Source organism: Artemia franciscana, chromosome 19 (genome assembly GCF_032884065.1).
Source record: "Artemia franciscana chromosome 19, ASM3288406v1, whole genome shotgun sequence".
NCBI lineage: Eukaryota > Metazoa > Arthropoda > Branchiopoda > Anostraca > Artemiidae > Artemia > Artemia franciscana.
This window is the reverse complement of record NC_088881.1, coordinates 4558060-4570350: the sequence shown is the minus strand read 5'-3', so window position 1 is coordinate 4570350 and position 12291 is coordinate 4558060. Positions and strand designations below refer to the sequence as shown.

Genomic DNA, 12291 nt, shown 5'->3' with positions numbered 1-12291 from the left:
ATACCAACACTATATTCACCGCTTAAAGCACGGATGCTTTCAAGCCGAGGCTACTTAGACCGCTGCTTGCTAATATATACCAGACAGACACAGAGTCATCCCATCTAGCTTATGTTCACCGCTTAAGTTAGAGGTTATTTAAACCGTCGCTTTAGCGGTAACCCATTGCTCTAAGCAAATACCAACGCTCTATAACGCTCTATGGTTAGACCATTGCTCAAGTGGTAATTACCCTCCGCTACACACATACCAAGGTGTCTAGGTTCACCGCTTAAAGCACGGATGCTTTCAAGCCGAGGCTACTTAGACCGCTGCTTGCTAATATATACCAGACAGACACAGAGTCATCCCATCTAGCTTATGTCCACCGCTTAAGTTAGAGGTTATTTAAACCGTCGCTATAGCGGTAACCCATTGCTCTAAGCAAATACCAACGCTCTATAACGCTCTATGGTTAGACCATTGCTCAAGTGGTAATTACCCTCCGCTACACACATACCAAGGTGTCTAGGTTCACCGCTTAAAGTACGGATGCCTTCAAGCCGTGGCTTGTTGGACCGCTGTTCTAGCGGTAACCCATTGCTCTAAGTAAATACCAACGCTATATTCCTCTTTTATATGGGATTTCATTGAGCCAATGTTTGCCGTTTAAAGCACGAATCCTTAAAGCCGTCAATGGTTAGACCGTTGCTCAAGCGGTAATAGCTATCCGCTACACATATACCAACAGTAGAGACATTGTCATATGGGGTTCCCATCTAGCCCATGTCCACTGTATAGCATTCAAGCTTCTCTCTCTTTCTCTATCTCTCTCTTTCGCTCAGATTTACCCCGGCGTGAATTAGCATGAGAGGTTGACTCTAGTTGAGCATTGTGGAGTGACATGCATGACAGGAAAATTTTCAAGTAGTCAACCCGTAGTCAACGGGTTGACTCTATTTCGGCATTGTCAAGGGACATGCATGCACGGAGAGGTGTAGCATAAATGGGAGACAGTCACAACGGCAATCAAAGGGGTAAAATTAACCTTGACTGGGTTGCCCACTTAATTGGACAATCTGTCTTAGCTTTTTTCTACAATTGGCCATGACTTTGACTTTTCCCACAACTATTCCCTTTTTGTTTAAATTCAAAAATCAACGGTATCATGGTATCATGCCCGCTAGATATGCGTTTCGGGACGGTAGGTACGGGTAGGTATCATGCGTTTCGGTATCATGCCCGCTAGATAGCGCGGCATTTGGAAAAAAAACAGAAAAAAAAAAACAGATAAAAAAAAAACAGAAACGGAAAAAAACAGATGAAAAAAAAAAACAGAACAGAAACAGAAACAGGTAAAACAAAAACAGGTAGCCTGTTTCTGTTTTCTGTTCTGTTTTTTGTAAAAACAGAAACAGAAACAGGCAGAAACAGGCAAGAAAAAACAGAAACAGAAACAGAAAACAGAAACAGTGCCGATGCATAGTAGAAACAGAAAAGAAGACTAAAGCAAAATGAAAAACTACACTATTTTACTACTACGCCGTCCCAGATCCTCAGCAGTTCTACCTGTGGCCTCCACTTTTCACCTACTCAATTTATGTTTTAATGCTTTTTCCAATTTCCTTACATTTGTTTTTAGTTGAATCTGTTCAATCGCACAAATGATTCTTGTACTTTCTAGTAATACCTAGGAAGTAATACTACTTCTAGTAATAAGTTGCATTGTACATATTGTTATATAAGCTGTATAATTGTTATACAAGCAAATTGTTTGTCTTTTCTTTGAAAATTGATAAATTAGTATGCTATTGACCCACCCGCGCCCTACCGAAACTAAATTACGCGTAAGCGTTATTAGAATTTATTCTGCTATTAGCATCAAAACAGCTAATTAAAAATATATAGAAAGCCTTAGCTTACTTGAAATAGTGACGGGATTCCATATAATCAGAAGAATAATGACTCAATAAAATTGCGCAGCCATGGCTCTGAGCCAGGTCTGAGCCTGAGAGCCATGGCTCTCAAGTCTTTCACTATTTCCACCGAGTTGACTTTGTAAGTCCACATAGCTAAATTTTTGGCTGATTTAATCAGTGTTGCCAGTTAATTTTTTTAATTACTTAGAACACCAAAAAGCGAGGGAAAGAAGAAGTATAACAAAACTAAGACTAAAACAACGAAAGAAAACTAAAGCAAAATAAAAAAGTACACTATTTTACTAGTACGCCGTCTAGCTGCACATCCTAGATCCTCAGCAGTTCTATCTATGGCCTCCACTTTTCACCTACTCAATTTATGTTTTAATGCTTTTTCCAATTTCCTTACATTTGTTTTTAGTTCAATCTGTTCAATTACTCAAATGATTCTTGCACCAGCCCCTCCTCCTCTCTACCAAAAATAAGAATTTTAACTAATATTCCAACGCTCAAGTATAGATACAATTCGTGGGACTTGACTAGGCAACCTCAAAAGTGAATTCTAATATTTAAGTTTAACTGCCTCAGATACATTCTGTCAGCAACTGCAAATGAACTACTAGGAAGAAGGCTTAGTCATCTTTCCATAAATTGGGAGATGATGCCTGAGGACTCAAAAAGTGCATTTTTTGCTCACATTTTCTCAACCTTCATGAGCGCTCAGATATATAAATAAGGGTATTTCAGAGGGAAGAGAGGGGGCTATCTTTAACCTTTCAACATTGTTGGTACAAAAACGAGGCAAAGAGTTTGGAACTTGAATAAAAAGCAGTTTTTACATCAATTTAAAAACCAGCAGGAAATTTTAAATTTCTATCTCTCTTAAATTAACCCTATAAATAGTTCTTAGAAAATATTTCCTTTACTTTTGTTTTTCCAGGAAGTAAACACCCATTATTTAACTCATTTAGGGTATAAAACCCTGATTTGAAGTTCTAGTATCGTAGCTTTTTTTCTTTATTGTGCCAGTAGCTGCATATGTTGTTCTTAGATATGTTGTGCTTAGATACGCTGTTCTTAGATATGTTGTGGTTAGATGTGTTGTTGTTAGATACGTTGTGCTACACATGTTGTTCTTAGATATGTTGTGCTACATATGTTGTGCTTAGATACGCTGTTCTTAGATATGTTGTGGTTAGATGTGTTGTTGTTAGATACGTTGTGCTACATATGTTGTTCTTAGATATGTTGTGCTACATATGTCGTGCTTATTTACGTACTTACAACCTCAGTTTACTTATATATTTATATATATTTTTTGTTTATTTATTTTTTTGTTTATTTATTATGTATATATATTTTTGTTTGAAAATAAAACTGACATTTACCGATCCATCTTTACAAAATGTCAATTTCATGAACTGAGCATTTATGCATATTCTTTGCTAAGCTTCTTACTGTTAAGTCGCCGATCATCATATGATAGATTTATGGTACCAGCCGATTTGACACAAAAATCTTCTCAGACATCATCAAAATAATCTCATCTAATAACCCTTACAGTCGTGCGAACAAGTCCATTTACAAGCAAATGGAAAAGCGCACCATTATAGTATGACAAACCACAAACTTTTTTTATAACTGCCTTTTTTAAGGTACAGCCTTTTCTTAACCACTATTTTTTTGAACACCCATATATATATACATATATATATATATACATATATATATATATATATATATATATATATATATATATATATATATATATATATATATATATATATATATATATATATATATATATATATATATATATATATATATATATATATATATATATATATATATATATATATATATATATATATATATGTTAATCAATAGAATATTCTTCTTCTTCCTCACTACCCGCCCCCTCCTGAGTTAAAAAATTACTCTTTTGAATAATTTCTGTGAAAAGAACATGTAATTTATGTAATTTTTGGCATTTTCATTACAAAGACAAACGAAAAACAAAAACTGACCCCCCCCCCCCGCACTTTTCTTTTCCATTAGAATGGGCCCTCTCTCGAGGTTTTAGGCCCAATGGGTCGATAAGATCACCCATAGAAAAAAAAAAACAAAGAAACAAATTAACACGCATCTTTCATGATCTTTCTTCTGGCAAAAAAAAGAAACAAGATCTTTCTTCTGGCAAAAATTACGAAATTCCACACACTCTCCCTGGGCTTTCAAAAAATAATCATGGGCTTTCAAAAATAATCTTTCAAATAACGGTGAAAATTATTCTCTCCATAACAGTCTATAATTTTCTAGTAATCTGTCTCGTCTTTCAGTACTAAATTGAAAGGCTAAAACCTCTTTACTCTTATTTTCGCAAAAAAAGAAGAAAAAACAACATTGGCCACCTCCCTATTGATTTTGGAAAATATTTTTGAGGTTTTGATAACTTATTCTGTAATCGGCTTTAATTTTTTTTCTTTAAGTCTTAGTAATAAAGAAACTAAATTTTAGTAGAGAAACTATCAACTTCTTGAAGCTGATGGTTCACAAAGATAAGTCGATACATATTGTTTCAATATATGTCGTTAGCGGAGTGAATCATTATTTATCAGCCTAACTTTTCACACCATCAACTTTAAGAATAGATATAGATATTAAAATAGTTTCAATAATATAATAATAAATATAATAATCCTTCTAATTGATATAATAATGTTAGAATAGATGATGCTTACCGTTGAGTCGTCGATAGACACATGTTGGTTTTATGGCACCACCTGATTTGTCATGACTAGTTTTTAGCGTCATTTCAACAGCACATAGCACGCATTGGGGAGCGCCGTCTGAGCCTAATAATAGTTAAATTATGCATTAAAAAAGTAAAATTAAACAATATTTTCACAAAATGCTAAAGAAATATTAAAAAGACCAAAGAAATATAATTGAAGCAAGAAAGGACAAAAAAGGGCAAACAAAAGCACAAACAAGAATCAAAAAATATAGAGAAAAAATCAGAAAGAAGAAAGAACAGGAATGGAGAAAAAAATTAAAATGGGCAAACAAACGCAGAAACTCGAAAGAACGAGAATAGGCAAAGCAAAGCAAAAACAAGAAAAAACAAAATCAGAAACAAGAAAGAACAAGAATGGACAAACAAAAGAAAAAAATGGACAAAAGAAAGCAAACAAAAGCAGAATCTAAAAAGAACGAGAATGGGCAAACGAAAGCAACAACAAGACAAGAGTTATGAGCTCATATGGCACTTGTGACGAGGTCAGAAGAGCTAAGAGCTCATATGGCATGAGCTCTAGGAAAATTCTAAGAATTCAATAGATTAATTTTAAAGGAAAATCAGAGGTTTAATGCCGGTCGAGATTTAAAATAAGAGCTCTGAGACACGAGGTCCTTCTAGATATCAAAATTCATTAAGATCTGATCACCAACTTGCAAGTTAAAAATACCTTATTTTTTCTAATTTTTTCTCTCCCTTCAGCCCCCCCCCCCAGATGGTCAAATCGGGGAAAACGACTTTATCAAGTCAATTTGTGCAGGTCCCTGATACGCCTACCAATTTTCATCGTCCTAGCACAAAATATCTCACGAACGGTCACCCGTTCTTGTTAAAAATGCCTAAATTTATCTGATTTTTCCGAACTAACACCCCCTCCGACTCCCCCAAAGAGAGCGGATTCAGTCTGGTTATGTCAATCATGTATCTAGGACTTGTGCTTATTTTTCCCACCAAGTTTCATCCCGATCCCTCCACTCTAAGCGTTTTCCAAGATTTTAGATTTCCCCAACCAACGCACCCTAATCCCACCGGATCCGATCGGGGTTTAAAATAAGAGCTCTGAGACACGATATCCTTCTAAGTATCAGATTTCATTAAGATCCGGTCATCCGTTCGCAAGCTAAAAATACCTAATTGTTTTAATTTTTCCAAATTAACCGTCCCCCCCACTCACCCCAGAAGGACGAATAGAGAAAACGACTATTTCTATTTTAATCTAGTCTGATCCCAGATACACCTGCCAAGTTTCATCGTCCAAGCTTATCTTGATGTGCCTAAACTAGCAAAACCGGGACCGACAGACCGACAGAATTTGTGATCGCTATATGTCATTTGGTAAATACCACCAAATGCCATAAAAAAACGAAAATGGGTAAAAAAAAATTAGAAACAAGAAAGAACAAGAATGGGCAAACAAAAGCAGGAACGAATACAAACAAAGATGGGCAAACGAAGAGAAACAAGAAAGAACAAGAATGGGCAAACACAAGCAAAAACGCGAACAAACAAAAATGGCTAAACAAGCAGAAATAGGAAAGAACAAGAATGGGCAAATGAAAGCAAAAACAAGAAAAAACAAAAATGGACAAACAAAATCAGAAGAAAAAAGAACAAGAATGGGCAAATAAAAGCAAAAACGCGAACAAACAAAAATGGGTAAACAAGCAGAAACAAGAAAGAACGAGAGTGGGCAAACAAAAGAAAAACAAGCAAACAAAAGCAGAAACTAGAAAGAACAAGGATGAGCAAAGGAAAGCAAAAACAAGAAAAAACAAAACGGTCAAGCAAATTCAGAAACAAGAAAGAAAACGAATGGTCAAACAAAAGAAAAAATGGACAAAATGAGCAAATAAAAGCATAAACTAGAAAGAAGAAAAATGGCCAAACAAGAGTAAGAACTAGAAATAACAAAACTGGACAAACAAAATCAGAAACAATAAAGAACAAGAATTTCTATTCTGCAAACCTACTGATATTCATTGCTGTCGCAGAAATTGCACAAATGGATTCTAAGTCGCAAATATGTATTATAATAAATAAGGAAAATAAACGAATAAAATGATTTTATAAAAAAATTAATAAAATTAGAGTATTGTCAAGTTTCACGTTCATGTTTTCAAGTCACAATGTCATTTTTTTTTATCGAATGTTTCAAAATGTTAAGATTATGGTTTCAAGTTTTAGGGTAAACAGACATACTTGCTGGAGGGGGAGTGGGCACTTAAAGGGAGCACTTGTAGTGGTTATTGTACAGTTTTCACTTACTGCTTTCTAACTTGGTCAAAAAGAATACAATGAAATCCCGACACTTGCAGAGATATACATGTAAAATAGTAAATCTGCAATACTCAAACATTTCTTTTATCAAAGAGTATACAGAATTTCTTGCAAGTTTTTCGGCAATATTCAGGATGATTTGTCACACAAGCCTTCTCGGGGAGGGGGGGTTGTCAATGAGAGTGAATCCAGTAAACTAAAACAAACTGGTTCAGGACCCAGTATACTAAAATGTATACAAAAGCAAATTACAAAGTTAGCCTTTTTAAATAAAATTAAAATAAAATATGTGCAACTGAAATTAAAAAGGAGGACCTATATATTTAAGTTTGACATTTGTACACTTAAATGGAGTTATTTTGCTTTTTTGGCATCCATTCAGTGATTTAATTATTAAGCTTTGAAAACTATGAGAAACTTGAAAATTATATTAAGTAGTCTCCAAATAAAAAATATATTAGTTTTTCTCTAGTTAACTTACTCTTAACTACAACTCATTTTTGCGTACTACTAAGTATACTTTAACAGGATTTTGAATAGCACTTTTACTTAAAAAAAAAGAATTCTTATAGTCCGATCTACTCATTTCAGTAATTCAAAATTCCAAAGGCCTATTGACTTTCACTGAATTAATAATGCCCGAGGAAAAACTAGATTGAACTTCATTTCTATTTCAGCAAACTCGGGCTTTTCAGTCAAGACTATATGGCCCTTTTCCTTTTGACTCCCTCTCTGAGTTGAAATAAGCTACTCCAATGTTATCTTGAATCTGCTTAGATATCTTGCAGTAAATCTTTTGATTCTAGAAGTTGAAATATCAGAGGACATACATTGAGTTCTGTGCTCTGGGTGCAGGTATGGTCAGCTAGACTTAGCTGATAGTGAGATTTTGTGGTGTTTGAAGCACTTTAACAGTTTGAATGCAAGGTCTACTGCGCAGACGTCAGCATATTGTATTCAAATAGGCAATGGTCAATTGTTTCACTTTTATATATTGCAATGTCTGCAAAGAAGGGATGAGGGAATTGAATCACTTGAATTAGAAAACTGATACTAAAACGCCTGAAAATTTAGCCCATTTGAGCCATCTAAATATTAGATGGCTCAAATGGTAAATGACTCGATAAATTTTAGAAAAGTGCTTATTTGGGAAGAAAGATAAATTTGGTTTATTCTTATTTAACATTACCTCTGATAATCTCCAGCGATAAATGTCTAACAGGGATTGGTCTCCTGGTTGGCTAGTTAATATTTACAGCAATTTTTTTGCAACCTGATTTGCAACCAATTTTTTTTTTTATACCTGAGTGGCTTGGAACATAGTGAAGTTATGTTCTCATGCCTCTTGAAGCAAGAATATCACTAATACTAAGACAATGTAATGTATCTATATCCATCTTATACTGAGAAGTTAAATACAGCATCTCTGGGCTTGACAAAGAGTGATGACAATTGACAATGTAATGTGTCTATGTCCATCTTATACTGAGAAGCTGAATACAGCATCTCTGGGCTTGACAAAGAGTAATGACAATGACAATTGACAATGTGATGTGTCTATATCCATCTTATACTGAGAAGCTGAGTACAGCTTGACAAAGAGTCAGAATAAACTATAATATTTTGTAAATTGGAAATCAAAGGTTAATTCCAATATCCAGGAATGGGAGAAAAGCTCCACTCGCCACCTTCTCATTCATTTTGGACCCGTCACCAAAAATTGAGAAATGATTAACATACGTAATTGTATTAAATTCAGAAATTTTTTTGTGGATGAAAGCAATGGGGGTAAGTTATTTAGTCCACGTTGAGAAATTAGTGTTTATTATGGGGATTGACCAGCTCCATGGAGGGGGAATTTACGTGCAATAGACTTTGCTGGAACTGGGAGTTTCTTCTGGGCACTGGCAAATTCATTTGCAATGACTCTATACATGGATGGATTTCTTAACCAATTATTCATGGTATGCGAGCTATTAGCTTCAATTTTTGTCAGATAACTTAGGAAAAGAAATCTTCGTCTTTCATTTATTGTTGATAATCCACTCTCAGTAAGCAAAAACTTAGTACTTGTTGCTTTCCTAAGACCAAATGTGAGGCGGATTATATAATTTTGTGTTGTTTCAATTTTTTGCTTCTGGGTCTTGACACAAGTACCATAGACAATGAGCCCGTAATAAATATGGGGTATTATATGTGATTTATAAAATTGGAGTAAAGTTTTCTCATTACAACCCCAGGGCGTGGATAGTACGCTTTTTATTATTCTGATTTTCTTATAGCATTTTTTTGGCTGTATTTGTGATGTGAAGGTGAAAATTAATTTTTGGTCAAGTAATTTATTTGATTATCTTCTGGAATGATTATACCATTTAGTGTTAGTTTTGCATTAACATTTTTTTTCGCTTATGGTTGAATTGGATGGTTTTTGACTTGGTAGGTGCAATGGGTAAATCAGATTTTTGAGAAAAATTTTCAAATTGGAAAAGTGACTATTACAACTTTGAATGTGCAGTCTAAAGGTGTGGCGTGTTGCCCATAATACCAGATCATCAGCATATTGTAAATTGGTGTGTGGGAGGCTCAAGTCCCAGAGAAACTGAGAGAAGATGAGGTAGCTCAAGACTGCACCCTATGAAAGAACTTTGGTTACTGTAGTTTTGGGTGAGGAGGTTGAACCTACATAAACAATGAAACTTCAATTTTCAATGAAAGATTTTACGAAGGATGCTAGCTTTGGGGGTAATCCAGGATTTGCAAGTTCAAGTTCATGCAATCCAAGTTCACCTTGTCAAATGCCCTTTCAAAATCGAGGAATGCAGCAACTAGTACATTATTTTTAGATAGAGATTCATGCATGCCATTTTTTAACAGGATAAAAGCATCTGTTGAGGAGTGGTGTATCCTGAAACCAGTTTGAGTATGAGGTATTATATTATTCTTCTCAATGAACCAAAGGAGCGGATTGTAAATCATTTTCTCCATTACTTTTCCTAGCACAGAAGTAATCCTTATACGCCTGTAAGACTCAGGGTCATATTTGGGTTTATTTTTCCTTAGGATTGGTAGGAGGGACGAACATTTTCAAACATTGGGGAACGTGGAAGTAGCTCATGCATAATTATATCAAGTTAGGAGTTCCTGTTTATAAGAAGGGGTGAGATTCTTTATCCATGTAGGGGGTATGTTAGTGTAGCTTCTACTAGCCTTATTGCTAATTTATTGTATTGCATTATTGAGTTCACGAATTTTGAACTGGGGTGGTATTACTGTTTTTATTTGATGTTAGCTCATTAGAGAAAAGAGTTGCAAATAACTTTGCCTTTTCATTACCATTAGCATAATGAGTATTATTACATAATAACTCATACTGGAGTGGGTTGGGAGATATTTTTTCCCACAGATGTGGCTTATGAGTTTATGTATGAGTGGCTCACGCGTTTCTCTGGATAGATTGCAAATTTATTCCAGTAATATATTTAGCATTTATTAAAGCCTTCTTGAGGATAGTCTCAGCTTGTAATTTATTTAATTACGTAACAGGAGAGAGTTTTTTAGATACGTTCTCGTTGCTGCCTTTTTTGTTCTACATTTATTTTGGCACTCATTTTCCCACCATGCTTTAGGAGTTTGTTTAGGGATTATTTTCCTAGTTGTTATCTTGGGGATAGCATGATTAACTGTATTTGTTGGTATGGTTGCTAAAACTTCAGCATGTGTGTCAGCTGCTATAGTTGAAATATATCCCCGGGTGAGACTTATAATTTCATCACAAAGCTTATTCGAACATGGTCCGATTTGCTTTAGTTTTAATATATTTGGGGTATGTGGCTGAATTTTAGTGGGTTCATTTAGTGGGTTCATTTATTGAAGAAACTATGGCAAAGTGATCCGTGCAAAGGTTATCAATTTTATTTATATAAATTTTATTAAAAATATTTATTGACACACTTTGTAGGTCAACAGTGGAGATTAACAATTTTTGGGTTAAAATATGTATTTAAATTTGGAGGGGTAGCAATTGCTAATTCAGTATTATCCGAGATCAAACTTTCAATAAACTTTCTAAAATATAGAGATTAAGTGGATATCTTCTTCTTCTTCTCCAGAGGGAACAAAATATTAAATGGAGAAGCCCACGTTCGTATATATTATTTTGGCAAAAGATCATAAAAAGAAACTGGACCTGGCTGGTTTGGTGAAAATGAGAAATTCCGGTCAGAATGATAAATTTAATTGCTTGTGGGATCCATTGGTATTTTCATTTTTTTTAAGGATCATAAAATTGTGTCTCTTAGACAAGCTAGTTTAGCCAATACTAGCCTAATGGACCCAGAAAAGCTTTGCTAGTCTAAATAGAGTAGGGCCAAGACATATTAGATCGGATCATTGTAATTAATATGTGCGTTCAAAATATTGTATTTATTTTATTATAAATAAAATGTTTATATTATGTTTATGTTTATAAATGTATAATATAATGTTTATATTACATTATAAACCTTATCGAAAAAAAAATTGCATTCAAGATTTAAAAGACTCCAAATTACAACCAATTACGAAAGTCTTCATTGGAGTGATTCCGCCTCAAAATTAAACAGGGTAAAAATGACAAAATAATCGCCTCTGATAGGCCGAATTCACGTTTCTATAGCTAATTTGGGATATTAAAAAAAGGAGAAAAGTCAACTCTTTGGCAACACCCTATAATTGTTCTTTTTTTTACCATCCAATTTACAAATATCAGTACATGGAGAGGCACCTAAAGGATGAAATTTAAATAATGTTTTTAAGCCGAGAGTATTACCAAAAAACTGCCATTTTCAAAAATCATAATTCATTTATATGTTCAGAAAATAGTATGTTCAGTCCGTTCAACAGAACGAATTCATTCGTAAACTAAGAAAATCATATTTCATTTGCATGCTCAGAAGACCGTAGCTCGTTTATACATTCATAAAATAATAATAAATTTATACATTTAGAAAATTTCAATTTGTTTCTAGGCTCAGACAATCGCTATTTATTCATATGTTTATGATATTATACCACAGTACCATAGATCTTATCAAAACTTTCAAATCTGTTTTTAGACTTTTCATGTTCTAAATTTAACAGTTTTATTAAATTTTCAGTCATTACAGACAGTGATTAGTTTCTACATATTTTGAATATCAATTTGCTAATAAGTAACCACGTAGGCTTATTGATCATCAAAAATGAATTTCACAAAGAAACTGTAACGTTTATCACTGAATTGTAACTTAGCATTAAGCAACTTTACCTCAAGCAACTTAAAAAAAAGAACATAATTATAGC

General features: G+C 34.1%; 1 protein-coding gene across 1 annotated transcript in view; it reads right to left on the bottom strand.

Annotated features, from left to right (window-relative positions):
* Nucleotides 1–12291, bottom strand: part of LOC136039182 (ubiquitin carboxyl-terminal hydrolase 36-like) — an 87614-nt gene that overhangs the window by 65368 nt on the left and 9955 nt on the right. Inside the window, exon 4 of the mRNA XM_065722704.1 lies at nt 4640–4753. Within this exon, the coding sequence (XP_065578776.1) occupies nt 4640–4753 (114 nt within the window). The remainder of the gene's footprint in view (nt 1–4639; nt 4754–12291) is intronic.